Source organism: Trachymyrmex septentrionalis, unplaced genomic scaffold, assembly GCF_001594115.1.
Source record: "Trachymyrmex septentrionalis isolate Tsep2-gDNA-1 unplaced genomic scaffold, Tsep1.0 scaffold68, whole genome shotgun sequence".
NCBI lineage: Eukaryota > Metazoa > Arthropoda > Insecta > Hymenoptera > Formicidae > Trachymyrmex > Trachymyrmex septentrionalis.
Window position 1 is genome coordinate 176,717 of NW_017305862.1, and position 21,677 is coordinate 198,393.

General features: G+C 28.1%; 3 protein-coding genes across 3 annotated transcripts in view; all 3 read right to left on the reverse strand.

The window, feature by feature from the left end:
• The window catches only part of LOC108753274 (collagen alpha-1(I) chain-like), a 17,921-nt gene extending 11,119 nt beyond the window's left edge, over window positions 1-6,802 (reverse strand). The window contains exons 1-13 of the mRNA XM_018494725.1: window positions 6,516-6,802; window positions 4,676-4,732; window positions 4,460-4,558; window positions 4,279-4,313; window positions 4,133-4,201; window positions 3,937-4,050; window positions 3,626-3,770; window positions 3,361-3,485; window positions 3,002-3,208; window positions 2,157-2,255; window positions 1,866-1,974; window positions 1,552-1,739; window positions 1,256-1,472 (exon numbers count right to left, since the gene is read on the reverse strand). Of these exons, the coding sequence (XP_018350227.1) occupies window positions 1,256-1,472; window positions 1,552-1,739; window positions 1,866-1,974; window positions 2,157-2,255; window positions 3,002-3,208; window positions 3,361-3,485; window positions 3,626-3,770; window positions 3,937-4,050; window positions 4,133-4,201; window positions 4,279-4,313; window positions 4,460-4,558; window positions 4,676-4,732; window positions 6,516-6,717 (1,666 nt within the window). The 5' untranslated portion in view covers window positions 6,718-6,802. The remainder of the gene's footprint in view (window positions 1-1,255; window positions 1,473-1,551; window positions 1,740-1,865; window positions 1,975-2,156; window positions 2,256-3,001; window positions 3,209-3,360; window positions 3,486-3,625; window positions 3,771-3,936; window positions 4,051-4,132; window positions 4,202-4,278; window positions 4,314-4,459; window positions 4,559-4,675; window positions 4,733-6,515) is intronic.
• Window positions 6,803-10,984: 4,182 nt separating this feature from the next.
• Window positions 10,985-19,596, reverse strand: LOC108753268 (structural maintenance of chromosomes protein 1A-like). Its single transcript, XM_018494713.1, has 20 exons — window positions 19,558-19,596; window positions 19,339-19,510; window positions 18,823-18,943; window positions 17,849-17,960; window positions 17,600-17,778; window positions 15,353-15,749; window positions 14,782-15,210; window positions 14,577-14,695; window positions 14,249-14,417; window positions 13,949-14,074; window positions 13,748-13,879; window positions 13,586-13,651; window positions 13,331-13,404; window positions 13,146-13,243; window positions 12,724-12,968; window positions 12,280-12,528; window positions 11,997-12,176; window positions 11,722-11,900; window positions 11,125-11,302; window positions 10,985-11,053 (listed from the first exon to the last, which is right to left on the reverse strand). The coding sequence occupies exons 1-20, from the start codon at window positions 19,594-19,596 to the stop codon at window positions 10,985-10,987; spliced, it is 3,333 nt and encodes a 1,110-aa protein (XP_018350215.1).
• Window positions 19,597-20,945: 1,349 nt separating this feature from the next.
• Window positions 20,946-21,677, reverse strand: part of LOC108753275 (structural maintenance of chromosomes protein 1A) — an 18,693-nt gene continuing 17,961 nt past the window's right edge. The window contains exons 19-21 of the mRNA XM_018494726.1: window positions 21,441-21,619; window positions 21,167-21,344; window positions 20,946-21,080 (exon numbers count right to left, since the gene is read on the reverse strand). Of these exons, the coding sequence (XP_018350228.1) occupies window positions 21,012-21,080; window positions 21,167-21,344; window positions 21,441-21,619 (426 nt within the window). The 3' untranslated portion in view covers window positions 20,946-21,011. The remainder of the gene's footprint in view (window positions 21,081-21,166; window positions 21,345-21,440; window positions 21,620-21,677) is intronic.

A 21,677-nucleotide genomic window follows, 5' to 3' on the forward strand; every position in this document is an offset into this window, starting at 1 on the left:
GAGAGAGAGAGAGAGGAAAGCCCCCTATTACGAAATATAGATGCCTAATATGATATAGCGGCGTTTCCGCTAAACCAATAAACATTATCTACTGGTTCTACCATGAATTTATTGTTCTTGGATTAAAAACTATTTAGTAGAAAATTCATTATTAGATCATGCCCATAATCGTTGCAAAAAAAGATTTTAGAATTTGGATGTCTTGAAGTTTCATTGATGAAGATGAGCTTATAAACCTTGTTTATTATTTAATAAATAAATATTTGGCAATAAATTCTTCATGTGGTGATAGAGTAAGATCATACTAATAGAAAAATACGTGATATATTGAATTGCTTAATTACAGAAGTTAGGTTTGATGATCGTAAAACCGTAAGGCGTGGAAATAATATGAGATTTACCTAGGGTATTTCTATGAAATAACCTTTGCTTCTATGTCATAGTGAAAATCGTTGCTAAAGTATAAATGTTATTGTACAATAATAAAAAGAACAATCGGAATAAACATCGAGTACCTATTTCTGCGATACTTGATTTTAATTACCTGAAGACGAGTCAGCTAGGTACAGTGCATCTCATATTTATTTTGTACGCGCACTGACTATGTTTATTTGTATTTTAGAAATATTAAATAAAGTTTTTTAATTGCACTGTATTTTGCGTTTTATTATCGATTTTTCGGAACATCTCATATTAGGAGCACAATTTTTTGACTTTGCGATTTGCTCACTTTTTACAATTCTTTAATTTATAAAAAAAATGAAATTTGAATTAAATGTTACATAACATTATCTTAAAGCTTACTATATTCCCTTCAAAATGACCTATTATTTTTTTAAATTCTGTCCATAGATTTCTAGCATTTACCCAAAATGAACTCGGTATCTCATAATAGGAGCCTTTCCTCTATGTATATATACAATGTAGATATATACATATATAACATATATCCCTAGCGGAAAAATTTTTACAAAAAAGTAGATAAATTGACAAGATTTTAAAAATTATTAGTTTTTTATTGATATTCGTAGTGGGACTACAAATCTACATTATCTAAAGCGATGTTGTTTAAAAAAACCTAGAACCCTTCCGCCTCCAAACAACGCCACTCTATGTCCCTCTACAAATATTTACGATAAACTAAGAATTTCTAAGATCTTATCTCGATCTATGTAGTTTTTCTGTACATTTTCATAAAAATGTTTCGTAAGTTTGTTCCGCCAGGGATGTATATATAACGTATGATAAATAATACCTTGAGGTCCGATAGGACCATCCGATCCAGGGAAACCACGTTCTCCAGATACGCCGCGTTCTCCAGGAGGTCCTACAGAGCCGATTGGCCCACGCATACCCCTTTTGCCTCTTTTGCCCTCATTCCCAGGAGGTCCCGGAAGCCCACGCGGACCAGGCATTCCTGAATCACCTTTCACTCCAGTATCTCCTTTCAAACCTCTATCACCAGGAAGGCCCTGTAAGGATACCATTAAGGTTTTATAAAAAGTAACTTTTACAGTTCTTGAACTATTTCTTGTTGGTATTTATGCGCACAGGTGCTCCTTTGGCGCCAGGGGTACCAGGATTACCCGGTGTTCCAGGTTGACCTCGAGCACCCGGAAACCCGACCATACCAACGGGTCCTATTGCTCCAGTGGCTCCTTTCTCACCCGGAATTCCATCTTTGCCTTGAGGACCTTGTGGACCAGTTTCACCAGGTTGTCCTGGACGGCCACTTTCGCCTTTGTTACAAAATATCAATTAAAATAAAAGAAAATAAATAAAACCATCTTCTCAGATGAATATAACATAAAACTAATCAGCAACGTATATATGTCTTCATTTACACGAAAATTAAAATATCTTACCTCGCGGGCCTTGCAACCCCTGGTTTCCTGTCGGTCCTTGCGGTCCTTGATCACCTTTAACTCCAGGATTTCCTGGAAAACCTGGTGAACCAGGTTTGCCTATAACACCCTATAAACAATATTAATATTACGTTTAAATAAATGTGAAAAGTATATATTTTTAGATAAATAAGTAATCAAATGCATAAATATCCGTAAAGAATTACAAATTTTTCAAAGAACTTCAAGGTATACATTAATACATGCAGTATTTCGATAAATTGTGAAGTAATAATTGCTTAGCTTACTTACAGGTTGCCCAGGCGGCCCAGCAATTCCGTCGAGGCCTCTCAACCCAGGAGGACCCGATGGACCTTCTCTACCTCTTTCACCGCGAGGTCCAGCTGGACCCTGTGTTAATAATATTCAACATTTATACAGAAAAATGTTTTATCTCTGTTTTTAAAATTTATCTCATGAGAATACAATATACACTGTTCAATAAAATTAAAGCGTTGCCTGTTGCATTATGTAAAAATAAACAAATTTCAAAATGGAATAACTTCGTGAAAAATCATTCGTCAAATCGAGGTGTTTTAGCCATAAAAAAGCATTTTATGGCTTGAAAAATTTCTACTTTTCAGATCATTACTTTAGAAAACGATTTTACTAATATTTTATAGAGTTATACAAATATAAATAAAGATACATCAAATCTCAAAATTTTTAATGAAATTTTCACAGGTCCACGGTGCGAATTAAAAATTGCATACAAATGCGGTTTAACATTCGAAAAATGACCTTTTTTACTTTAATGTTGAATAACTCGGTGAAAAAAAATCGTTAATCAGAGCTCAATAAAAAAGCAAATTAAAGATAAAGATTCTTTCGAATGCTGTAAACCGCATTTGTATGCAATTTTTAATTCGCGCCATGGAACTTTACCGAAAAGTACCGATCTGAAAAGCAGAGATTTCAAATTGTAAAATACTTTTTTAAACGTTTAATACGATAATTTTCTATGAAGTTATTATCTTGAAATTTTCCTATTTTTACAGGATAGAACAGGATAGATGATGTTTTAATTTTGAGTGTATTTTTATAAATTTATTTTAATATTATACACATACTTATTCCTAATGGCATTATTTACATACCATTGGTCCTACTGGTCCCATCGGTCCAGGTGAGCCCATAGATCCTTTTTCACCAGAAGTTCCTTGCTCACCTTTGGCACCGTCTAGACCTGGAAAACCACGATGACCTTTCAGCCCTGGAAGACCAGGTATTCCTGGAAGGCCACGTTGTCCCACAGGACCAGGCGATCCTAGTGGACCAGTTTCGCCATCTTCTCCACTGATACCCTATCATTAATAAAATATAAAATATTTTATTTAAATATAATATTTAATTATGTATACATATGTAGTTTGTAAATAACATTAAATAAATATAAGAGTATTACATAAATTTTAAATATAAGAAACAAATTAAATATGTATAAAAATAATCTTACGTCTTTTCCAGGTAATCCTGGCAAACCCCTAGGACCTGGCATGCCAGGAGGACCTGGAGAACCCAGTTCACCGGTTTCACCTCGTATACCTTGAAAACCTTGAGGCCCAGGAGGACCAGATGGACCTAATTGAAAGATAGAATATATATATTTTTTAAATAACACATTAAAAACAATAATTTCAAACAAAATTATTAAAATAATTTAAAAGGTCAACGATTATTTAGATAAAATTGAAAAAATTATTAAAGATCGAATCGTCTACCTGGAGGACCTCGCGGACCTATCGGGCCTACTTGTGCCTGAATGTAAGATAATGCCTCTGGTCCATACAATGACGCCGCTGCACCGGACGGACCTTTATCTTCATTTGCTTGAGACAAAGCCAATTGTTGATAATAAAGAGATACCTATTATTATCAATATTTTAAATACATTAATTATTATATCTTAATATAAATTATGCAATATACATACATATACTCAATTATTAATAAATAACTCATGTGTGTCTTACAACTTTTTAAATAATATAAATAAACAAAAATAATTTTAAATTATTATTAAATTTCTTACATCAGGTACAGGTCCTGGAGGTCCAGGTGGCCCTGGGATTCCAGGTGTACCAGGTTGTCCAGGATATCCTGAATCGCCAGGACGACCATCATCTCCAGGTCGACCAGGTGAACCCTAATTTATAAATGTTAAACTTTTTTGTAAATTGTTATATTTTTTTACATAACTATTTATTATAACCTATAAGTTTACGAACTCGTGGTCCTGGTACAGCCACAGAACTATATATGTTACTTTCACCCGGTAAAATCTCCGTAGGTAAAACCTGAAAAAAAATCAATCACTATTCCTTACAGAATTCGATTTCTTTAATTGTCTAGTTATCAAATAGTTTGTACTTACTGAATAATCCCGAGCAGATGTGGAACTAGTCTCCTCTAAATTTGTAGAATATATATATATATATAATCAAAGTTTAAATCTCAAAGAACACGAACAAAAGTATTTTATTCTAATTATCTACTTATTCTCTTGTTTTTTTCATATCATAAAAATAATTTTCTAGTTAATTTTATATATCTACCTGATCTACCATGATCATAAAATTGAGTTGTCGTAGGAGCTGGTAAATTTGTAGGTGTTTCTCGCCTCAAAAATGCTTCTGTTGTTATTTCGGATCTCTCTACATTGAATAATTGTATATTATTGTTTATAATTATAATACTTGAGTTATAATAACTATTGAAAATAATTTTGTAATAATTTTTTGTCGTATTATAATAATAAAATTTTCACTTACCCGAAAGTTGCGTGATATCTGATGATATTGCACGTGATGGTAATATTGTTGTAGTTTCTACAAAAATAATATCTTTATTGTTATCAAGTGAAAAAAATAAATTATTATTATCAATGAGAACTTTTTGCATATAAACAAATATAATGTATATCTAATGTATATGTATTATACATAAATATAATATATATCTAAAAATTTAAATGTATATCTATGTAAATTATCGAATGTTATAGCATCTTTAATATCTGCGAGAAATCAAAAACTAAACCGGAAACCATCTCTTATAACTGTGAGTTGTATTAAATTGGATTTGCAATTAATAGATTGAAATAAATGGTATTAATCAGATTACTCTGAGAGAAATTAAAACAAGATTAATTATTTTATGTGACATTCTTTTAACGAGATTAATCTGTAACGGAAAACTTCCGAGTCAACGAGACAATTGAATAATTGTCCTCCACTTACAATTATATTTTGCTTATTTCGAAATAAAATTAATAAAATAAAATAAAATTTTTATTATAGTTATTAAGTAGAACAATAATTTAATTAATAAGTTACTAAGTAGAATAATAATTTAATTTGCAGATTATTGAAAAAGACAACAAAAAATTATACAAAAGTCCAAAAGACTTTTGAAAATTAATAAGAATTGCTTTTTTAATTCAATCCTCAGATAACATATTCGTGAAAACAATTCATAAAAAGTTCGATTTGTATTCCCAATATGTCGAATATTCCGCAAGAATTTTCACAGTGTTTAAATATTAAAGAAATATTCGGAATATTATATGCATGAAAACTTTTTGTATAAGTACATCACACAAAAATCGTCATCCGCGAACACTGTTCTAGCCGACAAAGAGATATATTAACTATTAATTGGTAAATAAAAACTATTTTTAAAAATATATAGTAGAACGCTTGTCACTTCGCTTGTAAAATGAGTCCTCAACATTAGGATTTAAGGTGACAGTATTATAAATGAAATATCCCTGACGAAAAAATTTTATGAAAAACTACAATAAACTGAGACAAGATCTTAGAAATTTTTAATTTTTTATAAATATTCTTAATGGAACATAAAATAAGATTGTTTATTTTAAAATCCAAGAAATCTTTTGCCTTTAAACAACGACACTCTATGTCCCACTACGAATATCTAAGAAAAATTAAGAATTTCTAAAATGTCTCAAACTATGGAGTTTTTTCTGTACTTTTTCATAAATATTTTTTTCTGTCAGAGATGTTTTAGACAGTACAATTTTGTTTAAAAATTAATTCAGGGTCTTTCGGCCTAACATTTTCACAAAAATTATAATTTTGTGGAATGTATATATATGGAACATTTTTCGAATGTATAAATAAAATATTTAATTATTTAAATATTACTCTTACATTCTAAAAGTATTTCAGAATATTCCGGAATACTCTTGGAATTATTATTTTGGGATTTTAAGAACATTTCACGAATGTTTCTGGAATATTTAGCGTCAACTAGATGGTAATACAAAATTCCTGTTTTATTTAAAATAATCCTAATTGTACTTTAAACTTAGTATTAATTTGTATAATAGAAATCAAACTAGTATTCAACAAATGTCGCGTGTTACATATTGCGTAATCTAATATTTATTAATTAAACGAAAATCAAGATTATTTTTATAAGTAATACTAATTACATTTAAAAAATTCTTAGATATGTTGCCTATATACGTGTGTTCTTATTAATAAAGAAAAAAATTAGCAAAAAGAAGATATTATTAAATTAAAAGTTATTCTTCTTTTTTATTCATTGCGTGTGTGAAATTTTGTCGAACATTCATAGGACACTCACCGTTCTTTTCATCGTATTCGTCATAGTTCTCGTAGTTATAATCATATTCATAATCGTTGCTAGACTGCTGAGCCTGATGCTCTTGCGGTTTGGATCGTTGTTTCCTCAGTCTGTTTTTCATGGCGTTCACTTGATCCGGCAAAGGCAACAGCAGCTGAACCACGAGAAGTCCCGTGATCAGCTCTAAAGCCCGCCGTCTCATCGTGAAGTCCCTCTATCCGGCAGGGGTGGAAAAACTTCACTGGAGAACGGAGAAAATATAGATTCTAATTCCGATTCGCTTGCATCGCAAGACTGAAAGCAACTAGACTCATAACAACCGGCGTGTCATCTATTTAGCAGATGTTCTGCATGATGCAGGAGAGGTTGTCATCCTCTATTTTACAAGATGCACGCGGTTCTCCCGCTGTCTTATTCCATGATCACCCCCATACCGTCCCTCCATCTGATCTGTACCCTTCTTTATCAATGTATTTCTTTCTCTTGAATAAGAAAGAGAAGAGAAATAAAAATGCGTTTAAAGTCATTTGACAGGAAATACATAGGTAAGATTTTAAAACAATTTTTGTTATATATCAAGATTATTTTTTTATTTTAGATTATCAAGTGTGATGCTGATATATTGCAGATACTAAGGGATAAAATAGAATTCAACAAAATTCTTTTTTGACCAAATTTGTTCTTGCTTTTAAAGAATATTTAATTTTATATAAGTAAATATTATATAAGGGTGTATATATTTTTGAAATCAAACGTAAGTCTTCATAAGCAAAAAAATTCATTAGAGGAAGTACTATCTACTATAATCATTTAATTTCGACTTGAAAGATGTGTCCAAAAGTTTCAAGACTGGATTAAAAAACAAAAATATATAAATTTTATTAATGAAAACTTTTAACATAGTCCCTCTTGATTTCAATCAATGCATTACTCAGAACGTCTTTCACTAGTCAGAAACTTTTATGTAGTTATCTTTTGAGATAGTTTCCAATACGCTCTTTAATTACATTAAAGGCTATTTTGAATCAATTCACCTAGATATCCAAAATATCACCAAAACATATCCCTTTTATTTGAATTTTTCATTTCGGAAGTCAAATATCAAAGAAAGCAACTAATGTCATCTTGATTTTGAATTTTATCGCCTTTATTTTGATTAATTTTGCTTTCCATAAAAAATCAATCTAGGAATATTGAAACAAAATTTCTTTTAAAATGCAAACTAAGATTGACCAAACTTCTAGATTTGAATTTTAGACAAAATTTGATAATAGCTACCACTATTTCATTATGAAAATTTTTACAAAGAAACAAATCTTAACGAAACTTACATAGAGTATTTTTTATATAAAAAATATTCATTAGATTTCGATTCTATATTACAGCGCCGTAAAAATATCGTGTAAATAATCTAATAATAATTGATACTAAAGATGCAATAATTGTCAGAAAAATAGCATTACTTTAATTGTACGTTCAGGTAAAAATTAGTCTCAGAAGTCTTTTTAGACAGATTCTGTATATTAATATATTGTTGTAAATTATTAATTAATATATATATATATATATATAGTAGTATTTAACTGTAAATTAACTTAAATTAATATTTTAAATGATTTAATTATTTAATTATTAATATTTTATTTTTGGTTACAATATTTGCAAATAAATGCACGAAATATAAAAATTATATTTAAATACATCTTGAAAGTTCTCGTTAAATAATGTTGCGATAAGTTCATGGAAGTCTGAAAGAGTTCATGTCAGTATTATCAGCGTAGAACCATTATTACACATATTGTCAGAAGCAGTAGGACATCGCGCAATGGAGGTCATCACCTTACGTTTAAGGGTTGCATGCGACATGCACGGCGTGGCGCCGTTGTCATTACATCCAATTTTTTAATCAACATAAATTTTCTACGGATTGAGATCTAATTGTGATATAGGTTACATCTCAAAGTAAAAAGTAATACAAACAATATTTATTCGTTCATATTTTTTTTCATCTTTTATTCAATTATAATTATAAAAATTAATTTACATTCGACTGACATAAAAATTAATTCATCATCTATTTCCTAAGTTTACTCCTAATAGGTAACTAACAAACTTAAATAAATAATCGTTATATATTACCTGCACGATCTAACAAAGTAACTCTAACAAATCGAACTTGTAAGTATACTATAATATCAAATTAAAGAGATATAATAGCACAAAATAAATTAAAAATTAAACTATTAAAATAATACCTTTATTAAAAATTTTTTTTCTATACAAATTAGGTATATTTACAAATTAGGTTTTTCTACTACATAACTCGTTTTATTTTTTTTTTTTAAATTATTTCGTTTAATCAAAGGTTTTTAGAGAGAAACTTATAAAGCTTTGTAGAGCCTTCTAGTAATGAATGAATCAGTTACGTTTTGCTATAACTGCGCATCCTTGCGTTGAACATGAATGCATCCAATCCGTTGAAACATGAGTTGCAACGACCTAGTTTGGGATAAGCGTTCTGCCTCATTTTTATCAGTTAACGTCAAAGAAGCACTCGGGCTCCGATACCAAGATGTTGTCATTTCCACTTAATACGTTTATTAAACGACAATCATCATTTTGGCCGCATTCTCGAAGCGTGCGTCTTATTTTACAAGGCGTTTGCCACAATAGGCTGCATTGACCTGCACCTCCTCCATTTGTTACTGACGACTATAAATCAGAGTTGCTACTATGTGTAAAAAAGGGACAACCGGGACAACGCAATTGGCACAATATCATTAGAATTCGTATTGATATTTGATTAGAAAAGTTATATATGCCCTTGAGACTTGTGTTCTCACTATGATCAAATCACGAAATTAAGAACAAAAAATTGTATTTTTTTTCTTAATATAATTAAAAAAAAATTTTTTGTATGTATTTATGAATTTTCAATAGAGAGAGAGAGGGGGGGAAGAGAGAGAGAGAAAGAGAGAGAGAGGGAGAGAGAGAGAGATGTTCATAGAATATATCAAAAACTCTTTAGACGATATTTGGATCTTACATTCAAGACCGTTTTAAGTAGTCACTAATCAATCAAAGGACTATATTAGCATCTTAAGACATTACTTAAGACAGTCTTTAAATAAGAACGGATAATGAATATTGCCCTTCCTCTGCGTTAGAAAATATGAGTTACAATTAAGAGTCAAAGAATACACGTCTTTAATTTCTAGCAAAAAAAAAACAAAAGTGATCAAGATTTCATTAATTTGAAATAAAATTTTTAAAGTATATTTTACTTATTTTTGTATTATCAAAGGTAATGTAAAAAGTTAATTTATTTTAATATATATTGTAAAAAACAAATTTATATGATTTCTCGCTTCATAATTAAATGCTTCATAAATAAATACAAATGTTTTAAATTGATTTTATATTATTTTAAATATATAAGGTAAATTTTATAACTTGACCGCTCTAATTTTTGATGATATAAAAATCAAAATATTTTAATTAATTAATAAAATTAATAAAGGAAATAATTCTTTATTAAATATTGAATCTCGAAAATAATTAATTTTAATATAGTAATATATTGACTTTGTGCCAAATATTAGTAAACATTAAAAAAAAAATTAAACAAAATCTGAATGCATTATTAAACAATATATAGAATAAAATCTAAGATACGCTTTTCTACAATCAGCATTGAAACATTTTTATTCTTACAATTAGTATTTTGTACTATTAAAATAAATGTGTTAAATGTACATTAATGAAAACTATCTGAAAATCTGAGACGAGCATTAATGCAATCATGGAAATAACGGTAATTGCTCTAAATATTGTAATTTCCTCCATATGTGCACGCATGATGTTGTCACACAGTGATTTATCTCAGGGAGATATATGCAAATAATATTAAGTATTCATTTAGATTAGAATAAACAAAAATAATTTTTTACAAAACACTTTGCACTAAAGATATTTTATTTCACATTATGATACTGTATTATTTTATATATCATTTTATAATATTCATTAGTTTTAAATATTACTTTTAACGTAAATTATAAATAATTTAATACACATTTTTTATATAATTTAAATAAAATAAAATTGATTAATACAATATATTTAATATATTGTATTATAATATTAACATAAATTAACATAAATAAAACGATAAAATTAACATAAATGTATACAAAACAATACATCTATAATAATTAACAATACATATGTGTCTAAACAATATATTTGAGATATGAAAATTTGTTCAATCTATTCTGTCTTTATAAAACATTTCTTTAAAATATTTTATAATTTTCGTATTATATAATAAATTTAAAAAAAAAGTATTTCCAAATAATATGCATATAGAAAAACAAATTATTCATAAGGATAACTTTAATAACAGTGGCATTTTTTATTTAATATCTATTTGTGATATTATATTATTATTACGACATTAATTAAATTTTTCACTTTGATTTACAATATCCATTTAATGAAATGGCAAATACTTGACTGTTGGAATAGCTTATGTCACTCTGAAATCAATAATAAAATGCACGATAATAAAAAATTTTTTAAAATTTATAACATAAATTAATCAACTTACTTCAACAGTAACTCCTACAAGTGCATCAGAATTACGATATAATTCTTTGTGTAAGGATATCGTGATGAATTGCATAAGGGTTGCTTGGGACCGAATAAAAGAAACAACATTCTTAATATTCACTTTATCTAAAGCCGCGTCACCTTCGTCCATAATGAAAAACGGTATTTGCCTATAACTATAAAGAAAAAAAGATTAAAATTGTAGGCCACAATACAAACTTTTATAACGCATAAGAAAATCAACCAATCAAAGTTCCTCTTTTCCGTGAAATGGACAGAAAAAAATGAAAGAATTGTGATTGGCTGATTCTCTTATGCATTACGCGTTATGCATTGTGCAAAAGTTTATGCTGCGACCTTATGTTTTTAATTCTCTCAGACCCATTTTCACAATATATGATTACTTAAAGATTAAAGATTACCAACAGATTCATCAATGAAATTCATTCATAAATTTCTTGGTTACCTTTAATCTTTAGGTAACCATATATTGTAAAATCAGGCCTTAACATTATTCAGTCGTTATCTGTATATTAATTGAAAGCATCCAAAAGCATGTAAAACGTTTCATTAATCGTAGGATTAAGATATATACCGTTGAATTGCAAATAATAATGCCAAACTAGCCATTGATTTTTCTCCATCAGATAAATATTGCAATGGTTGAAAGCCTTTATGTGGTGCTATGCAATTATAAATTATATTGCTTGCATACGGTTCCTCGGGATTATCTGATAAAATAATTGCTTGAGCCGATGTGTTATTAACCAAATTCTGTAAATTAATAAATAAATCAAATAAAAATTGTAATGTACGAAAAAACAAGCTACATAACAAATACAATTTTGAAACATAATTATAAATACTAACTTTATATATAAGATCTATTTCTGCAGTAACGCGTTCCAGACAATCTGAAAACAATTTGTACCTCTTTGCCTTCACTGATTCAAATTGCATTTTTATTTCATCGTATTTATTACGATAGTTTCGAAGATTCGTATTTATTTTTTGCATTCGCTGCTTTATAATATCGATCTTTTCATCAACCTATATATTTATCCAAATATAGAGATAAATTTTAAAAATACAAATCTAACATAAAACATATAATATTAAATATATATTATGTAAAATTATAAATATTACGTACCTTAAGATTTACTAAATCATCAAATTCATTCTCAATTTCCGTAATCTTCTCAAAAAGTTGAAGTGACATGTCTCGTAATTGTTCATTTGTAAAATTGCAGATTTCTTTAGGAAATTGCGAGAAATCAATTTTTGTTAAGATTTCACAACAATCTCCTGACGATTCTATGCTTGAACTTGAGCTACTTGTAAAAATGTTTTCTTCTAACGTACAATGTGTTTTTGACATTGGAATACTAATATCTTCCATCTGTAAAAATAATTGTATTAAAATCGTAAAAATAATTAAACACAATTAATGTTGACAAATCCAACCACTATACAATATTTAATAAGTCATTTAATACATAGATTTTATCTTTAGATTCTTTAAAAACTCATAGACCTTGCATTCTTTAAGTATAATATTGCATTCTATTTTTATCTGCCATATTTTTCTCTGTACAGCAATGTGTGCCTTCTGACTCTCCAAATATAATTTTCCATTAACGTTAATTTGCGATTTGTGTTCAGCTAATTTTTTTGTCACATCCTCCAAATCCTTTGCCACGTTTGTATAATTATCCTTTAATCTCGACATTTTTGTTTCTTTTTGCTCAACTTTAATCTTTGCATGACGTTCTTGCTGACACATTTTCTTCCATTCTGTATCAGCATGTTCTATAGCTTGTTGCCATTTCAATACTTTATCTTTTCACATAAAATTAATATATATAACAATATTAATAATTATAGGTAATATATACTAATCAACAAAAAATAGAGAACACTTTCGAACACGTTCAAAATTGCGCAATATTCAGAACACCGTAACTTCCTATTTTTTGTTAGGAAGTATATTAACAAAGATATTATTTGAAAATTTACTTTCTATATCGTTCTCATTTTCGAAGCCCAATTGATCTTTGATACGATTATATTGTTGCTCAAGCTCTAATTGCCTCGTTTTTTTCTCTTGATAAATTCTAAAAATTGATGTTATTAAACTTATTTTCTTATACATATGTGTATACTTAAATTAAAAATCATATATTGAACTAAAAATTTCATACCGCAAATTATTCTTCTCATAGTAGCTAATATCCGGCACATTAATATTGTTACAAAAATCGGCAAAGATTTCATTCTTAATTGAATTAATATATTTCTCCACATTTTTAATTTCTTTATTTCTTTTTTGCATTTTATCATCAATTACAACTATTGTCAACTAAAAGTTTTGCGGATAATGAAAGTATCTTTCTTTACATATCAATAAAAATTTTTAAGTTATATATGTACATATATAAATATATTAAAATACATACATTTAATGCAATTTTTGTTCTCTCAACTATGTCTAATTCCTTCTGTATCTTAACAATTTCATTTTCCTAGAAATGTAAATTTTATATATTATAATTTGCTAACAAGTCATACGTTTATAATAAAATTAAAGTATAAACTATTCCTGTCTTTTAATTACACACAGCATCTTTTATATCTGTGTCCACATATTTATTTTGGCGTGCGAGTGCATTAATTTCTATATTAATTATATCAACTTCAGATTGCATAAGAGAAATTTTAGGTAAATTTCTGAGTTCTTGCATTAATTGTGCCTAAAAAATTGTGCAAATTATATAAATTGTTATGTGTCATTTATTATACAAATCTTAGAAAAAATTTACAACCTTTTGTTCCATCAATGTTAGTATTCGTTGTTCATCCCATTGTTTTGCTTTTACAGTTAAATCAGCCAGTCCTCCAGATATTAGACCTTTTTTACGATAAAAACATCCGTCCAATGAAACACACTAAACGTGATAAATATATAGTAACTTAATAAATAAAATTAATGTGTAATAATAAAAAAAAAATAAAATAACACGTGCGCATACGTGTGCGTGTGCGCGTCATGCATAATTGTTAGTTCCTAAAATATTATTTTTAATGTTTATTGCATTTTTAAATATGTATATTATTATTACATCATATGCTTCCCGTTTATCATCAGGATATGCTAACATTCTTGCATGTTCACTAGTCTCGCAAACTAGAGTATTTTTAGTGACAAATAAAATCGCATTATTTATATGTGGTGATAAAATATTCAATACATCATATAATAACTTAACATTTTGCGGTTCTTCTATAGCACTGTAACATATAACAATGTTACATGTTATACTATACAAAAAAAATTTTTTTTTTCAAATTACATACCGTAATCTTTCATTTAAAATTATATTTTTTATTGAATCAAGTGGTAAAAATGTTTCAATGCCTATTTTTTCACGTTTTAAAAGTTGAATACACTGAATTGCTATGTGCGTAGTATCAACGACAATGGCATTCATATATTGACCAAAAACTTTAGTTACAGCAACATTATAACGTGAATGAATAGGTTTACATAAGTCAAATAAGCGACCATACTAAAAAATAAAGTTATATTAACTTTTATAGAGATTATATCCATTATGATCATTATTTAAATTCTAATAGTAATTAGTAAAAATACCACGCCAGAGTAAATCTGTTTCAACATATTGATTGTTTCATTTTTCTTATTTTTATACAAAATATTATTCTTATCAATATCTGCCTCAGAAAGCTCCTCTGTAATCTTTACAATATCATTCTCTAGATTTAACGATTTATTCCTTGTTTCAGTAATTGTTTGATTCAGTTCTTGTATTTTTGCTATTTTTTCCATTAAAGTTGTTTTGGATTTGGTACTTGAATCTTGTAATTTTGTGAATCGCGTTTCGAGATTCACTTTCTTTAATATCATCTGCTTTTCTTTATCCTCTAATTCTTCTTTACATCTATTTTCATTATCAAGTTTAGCCTGATCTTCTCGCTGATCATGCATCAAGCTTTTTATTTGTTTTACAGAATTCTGTGCTCGAAATTCAACTTCGTTCGTCAATTCCATGTAACGTTTAACCTTACGTATAAATTGTTTATATTAAGTAAAAATTTACTATAAAAAATGGTAAAAAAACCAAAATATTTTTTCCTAAACTATTATAGTATAGATTTACAGATATTATATAATTGCTAACAGATATAACAACAGTACAGTATACCTGAGAGTTACTGAGTTCTATAGTACTCGTCTGTGACGCTTTCCTTAATTCTGTTAATTCGTTGTTTATTCGTTCTAATTCATTATTTAATTCTTGTATGATTTTTTTGTTAGCATCACGCGCTTTATTCGCACTGTCTAGAGATATGCGAGCGCTTTCACGTTTTTTCTGCCAATATAAAATTTTATCCTTGAAAATAATGTGTTCTGTCTTCCTCTGTTCAATAATATTTTTCATTTTCAGAATATCTTGTTCAATATCTTCGAGGGAACTGGATAATGACTTAAATTGCGATTTTGTATCTTCCAGTAAAATTATCACATTCTTCTTGTCGTGTAGATACTGATCTATTTGCGATTTGATTTTTCTTTCCTTATCTTGTAAAAACTCAACTCTCCTCTTAATACGAAGCAATAGAATTAATTGATATTTTAATTTGTATTTATTCTGTAATGTTAAATAATTATTTTATCACGAGCATATGGAAGATACAAACAATAATAGTTTTATAACAACATAAATAATTTATAAAAAAATTTTTACATATATTATAGATTGAAAATAAATATGTAAGACATACATATTGTTCTTTCAGCTTTAAATATTTGTCTGTTTCTGCTTTTTCCATAATGGCGTATTTCTTTTGAATTAATATCTGTTTTTTCAATTTATTCTCAAAATTTATTTTTTTCGCCATGTTTAAAAGTTCTAATTTTAATCTGTAATATTATTAAAATCTAGTAAGGGAGAGTACAACTTTTTACGTGACCATTGAATTGTTTTATTTCTACATTTTCTTATGTATTTTTTTCATGATCATAATAATAATATCACACTTAAGGAAAAATTGGTACATTGAAATAAAGTTAATTAATCCTTATTCATCATATCGTTACGAAATGATTAACAATTATACTTCAATCATTTAAAAACTTATTCAGAGAGAGTTGCTGATCCAACTTTAAATTAGTTTTAAATGATCGAAGCATATATAACTGACAGTGATTTCGTAATGTAAATAAGGATTGTATTAATATTATTTCAGTATCAATTTTTTGAGTGTACTATCATTATTATAATTTTCGGTTTCAATAAAAAAAAAACATACAAAAATGTAGAAATAAAAAAAGATCTGTGAACAATCGCGACAAAGTGAAAGTTATACCTTACTTTTATCGAATTTCACAACAAACATTGGATGCGTTCCGAGTTATGAAATGCGTGATGCATCATTTGTCTTTGTTTACTAATTATTAAAAAAGGATAAAACAATACATCATGCGCTTTATGCGTGACTCGGAACGCACCCATTACATCATCAGTTAAGGCCCCATTTCACGCAGCGTCAAAGCGCTAGTTAAGCGACTATCCCCACCTTGTGGTACGTTTTTTCTCCAAAAGTCAAGAAAACATTAGCCACAAAAGTCCTGCTACTTTTTCATGGAGCGACAAATCGCTAATTCATTACATTTAATTGTAATTAATGTATGAAACTGACAATTAATGCGTTTCAAAGTGCGTTTAAACTGCTTTTAAAAATGCAATTTCACGTAGCATCAAACGCTAGCGGCTGTCCCCACTTTGCATGACATTGACTATAAGTCCCTATAAGTCGTCGTTTTATCGCTTGAAGTTCGGAGACCTTTTTTCGATCGGAAAACCAAGCAGGGGAATAATTACAAGAAAAAGAAGAAGTTCAAAGAGGTCCAAACTACAGCGAAAAGTAGACGTGTTTGAATCGTTTAGTAATTTCAACCATTTCAAAAAATGAATTTCCGTAATGACAATGGCAGTAAACATTTTCTCTTATCATCTTGTCATTCTTGTAATTTTGCAAATTAAATTTTCTTGTAATTTTGCAAATTAAATTTTCTTGTAATTTTTGCATAATTTCACATAATACCAGCATTTATTGTTTCTTAATCTTTTTAATTACTACCGATAGTAATCTATTTTTCACAATGTTACGGACAAAATACTGTCTGAGCAATTTAAAGGTACTTTGAAACGTATTAATTGTCAGTTTCATATATGAATTAAATTTATAAAAAATTTTTATATTACCGATTATAAATCCACAACAATTAGCTGTTATTTTTTTATGAAAAAGTAGCAGGACTTTAGCGGCTGGCGTTTTGTCGACGGTTCTTTTGGAGGGAAAACGTACCACAAAAGTGAGGGTAGTCGCTCAACTGTAGCTAACGCTTTGACACTGTGTGAAATTGTGCCTTTAGAACAAAAGTATACCTATCATAATCTGCTTTGTACTTATTTGAATCAGTAATCTTTTCAAACATTATGGCCAGATCTTTCGGTTTTTTCATTGCGACACAAGAGATGTAACCTTGAGGTATCAAAAAGTTCTCTGCTTTTATGTCCAAACCCATTTCTCGCAATTCAGTCATATAACATATGTTCGTAACAATCTGAACAATAAAATCTATTAATATCAACTAACATAAGTAAGAAAATAATTTAACAAGACAAAAATTCCACCTTATTATCTATTTTGTATTGATAAGTTCCACCACGAACTGCTCTTGTAAAACTCTTTTTCTTAATACCGTCTACAGCATTTATATTAAAAATCAATTTTACATACATAGCGCTGTAACAGTAAACATTAATTATACATTTCAAAATTTACGACTCAAAATACTATAAGCTAATTCTTAAAAAATATTATTTATGAATTTTTACTTTAAATAATAATTTTTAAGATAAAGTAAATATAGTCTGTATAATTGGTCAGATTAAAACCCCTATATATCAAGAATTATTGCTTAAAATAAAAATTAACAAATAACTTTTTTTACTTCACTCTTTGAAAATTTTCTTACTTTAGCATTTTGAATTGTTAATTTTAGGACATCCCGTATATAATTATTTATTATACAAAAATAAAGAAATAAAATATTTGAATACGTATCTAAAAAAATCTAATAGCATGACACAAAATTAATTAAAAAATAAAAAAATGTACAATATAGTATATTCTAGGACCGTATATATGATAACACAAACTATAGAAATAAATGGTTTAGCTGGATTTTAAATGCTTGTATAATTCTGTGTGAATTTATATAGTACTGTACTCCTTTGAAACGCGCGCCGAAATGATTTTTCGGTAGTTCTTGAAATGCTAACTTTACTAAATTATCGTAGTAATATCACGAATTAAATTGACTAGCAATTTGATGCTTTTTCGCATTTTCGAATGATCTTAATAATGCTGAGTGACATATTAAAATCTGTAAATAATTAATTCTTATTGCGAAAAATATTACCTCGGCCGGAAGTCGAATCCAGATCTCTTATTTTCCGGGCGAGCGTCCTAAGTCGTTAGATCACCAAGGCTCGGTTTTAAAGGACTACATACGAGTATATAAATTCACACAGAATCATACAAGCATTTAAGATCCAGCTAAACTGTTTCAAGCATTGATTTCCGAAAAAAAAATCTTTAATACCGTTCCATCATTGATTCTCTAGTAGAAATTCCATAAATGAGTTCGCTGAGATATTTAACACGTAAAGCAGTCAATCCCTCCCCTAATGCAAAACTTATAGCGTCCACAATATTTGATTTTCCTAAAACACAAAGTGTATAATATCTTGATTTTAATATGAAAAGAATAAAGAAAATTTTATGAAATAAAATGAAAAAAAAATAAAAAATTTAAATTTAATAAAAAAAAGATTTTAATTTATTTTATCTTAAAATAATCTTATTTATTATTTTATTAAACTAAATCAAATAAAATAATAAATGTTGTTAAATTAAATATATATAATCTATATTAATAATTTTAATAAACAGCTAGATTATCCATATTTAATATATAATTATAAATATATACATTAATTAGATTTAACACATAATTACTTAAAAGTGGAGAAATAAAAACATTTAAATATGCAAGAAAATAATTTTTTTGTTTTAAATCAAATAAAATGAGCGTTGTAGAAAACATAAGATATCTCACCGGCTCCATTTAGACCAATTATTGCCGTAAACGGCTGAATGGGACCGATTACCGTTTCTCCGCCGAACGACTTAAAGTTGAAAATGACGATTCTATTTAAAGAAATCGACATTGTTAAAGTAAAACATTTATCAAATACGAATAGATCGATGAGCAAATGACCGTTGAAAATCTGAAAACTCAGAATTCAAAATAACAGGATTACCAATTTGAACATACCGAAGTGTCGAAGTCACATTGTGGGGAAGTGGTGCGCATTTCTGGATTGAGTTCCAAAATTCAACTCTGTCGACTCGATAGTATCATTTTATCTTTATTGGTCACCGAATGTGTTGAATAAAGATAAAAGATATTCAGAGTTGACAGAGTCAAATTTTGGAACGCATCCCTGAGTGGTGATGTAACTTTTTCCCTTTTCTAGGAATGTGGTGGAAAAATTTCTTCATTATTTTCAATAATAAAAATTTTCACTTTTCATATTCTTGAAAAGAAAGTTAAATTATCTCTAATTAACCCTTTGTCGGCAATATGAAATTTTCATCCTTTAGATCACAGCGCAGATTTTTGCATAACGCATAGTGCATAAAAGAACTAATCAGATCCTTCCTTTCTTTTTATTTCACAGAATAAAAGAACTTTAATTGGTTGATTCTTTATGTACTATTCGTTACGCAAAAGTCTGTGCTGCGCCTTTTTATCTTTATGCACTCTGCATACTTAAATCTTAAATTAAACTTTCTATATAAAATCTGAAAATATTCTTACACGTACTTATAAAAGCTCTAATAACAAGCATTTATTCTAATTATGAGTTTTATAAAAAGTAGGATTGTATTTTATTTTTTATAGATTCAAACTTATGTATCAGAATTTATAATCAAAAAATTAATCGTTTCTACCAATTGCAATTAACTTTAATCTCGGTTCAACTTGTTCTTCATCTTTTTCTAATCTTTTTAATCAGAAAACTGTGACGTTAAAGTCCAACCATTAAGTGTTACCGGAGGGTTAACTAAATATTTCAAAATAGTTATTATATGTTTAAGAAATAAAAACAAAAATATATTTCCATAAAAATGAGATCGTGCAACATGAACAATAATAGACAAATATTTAAAATGTAATTATCGCGTTATTACTTATATATCAATTAGACTCGCAGAATAGAATGCGTATTGTATGATAAATATATATTGTGTGATAAATTAAAATACACAAAATCGTAATATTACTAAATAAAGTACTACTTGATTATTATTGTTATTAATATTGTCAAAATACATGTAACAAATTTTTGTTAAAAAAAATATATGTCTTGCTAACACAATAAACCGTTTATTTTAGTATTCGTTTGCAAGTTTTTATTAAAGTCAAATTTTAAAGTTATTTACATTGTTCACAATATACCTTATGTCTCACACTCACAATTACGGTCACTCTTTTGTTCTTATAACATAGATGTACATGATCTGTATACATAATTTATTAGAAAGTATAATAGCAGATTCTTACAATAATTTTAAAATAATAATAAAGAATGTAAACAAATCTAGAAATAATAATACATTATTTGTAGTATTTATATATTTTTCTTCTAAGACATAATTGAGAATTGTCAATGGCGAATATATATATATAAAAAAAGAAAATGTTCTCTTTTAAATAATGAACATTTACGAAACATGTGTAGGAGATGTAGTCAAGTCGAGCGTTAATACTTTGCTCTCCAAACACTCGCCTACCTATAATTCACATATAATAAATTTAATCGACTAAAATACTGACAAAGATATATATAAAATGATTTATGATCAAACAATTTACTTACATCCGGGCAAATTCCGATAAGTGCATCCGCGTGCGAATAAAATTCCTCTTTCAATGATATAACAATTGTCTGCAGCGAGCTTGTTTTGTCACGAATGTAGCTAGCCACCTTTCCTATATTAGTATTATCGAGAGCCGCGTCGATTTCATCCAGAACAAAGAATGGCGCAGGCTGGAAACTATATAAGGAATATAAACGGACGGTGAATGTTAATTGATCATCCATCATAATCAAATTATATCATCAATTTTATGTTCAAAATCAAAATATAAACCTATGAATTGCAAATAATAAAGCTAGTGCAGCGACAGTTTTTTCTCCACCAGACAAATTGGACATTGGTTGAAACCGTTTGCCAGGAGCCACGCAATTATAATTAATGCCATCTAAATAAGGTTCTTCAGGATTTTCTGGTCCAAGGAATGCTTGAGCAGATTGATTCTTCGCTAGACTCTGAAACCATAATATACATAAAAATATACATATACATATAATAAAATATATTTATATT

Bases quoted from the DNA above. Each gene is read 5' to 3' on its own strand.
- LOC108753268 (XM_018494713.1), bottom strand. From the start codon at position 19,596: ATGCGCACCACTTCCCCACAATGTGACTTCGACACTTCG. The intron at 13,652-13,747 runs GTGTGTAATTAA...TTACATTTCTAG, and splicing joins ACACAGATATAAAAGATGCT to GAAAATGAAATTGTTAAGAT. The intron at 11,054-11,124 runs GTAAGTTGATTA...TATTGATTTCAG, and splicing joins TTGTAGGAGTTACTGTTGAA to AGTGACATAAGCTATTCCAA.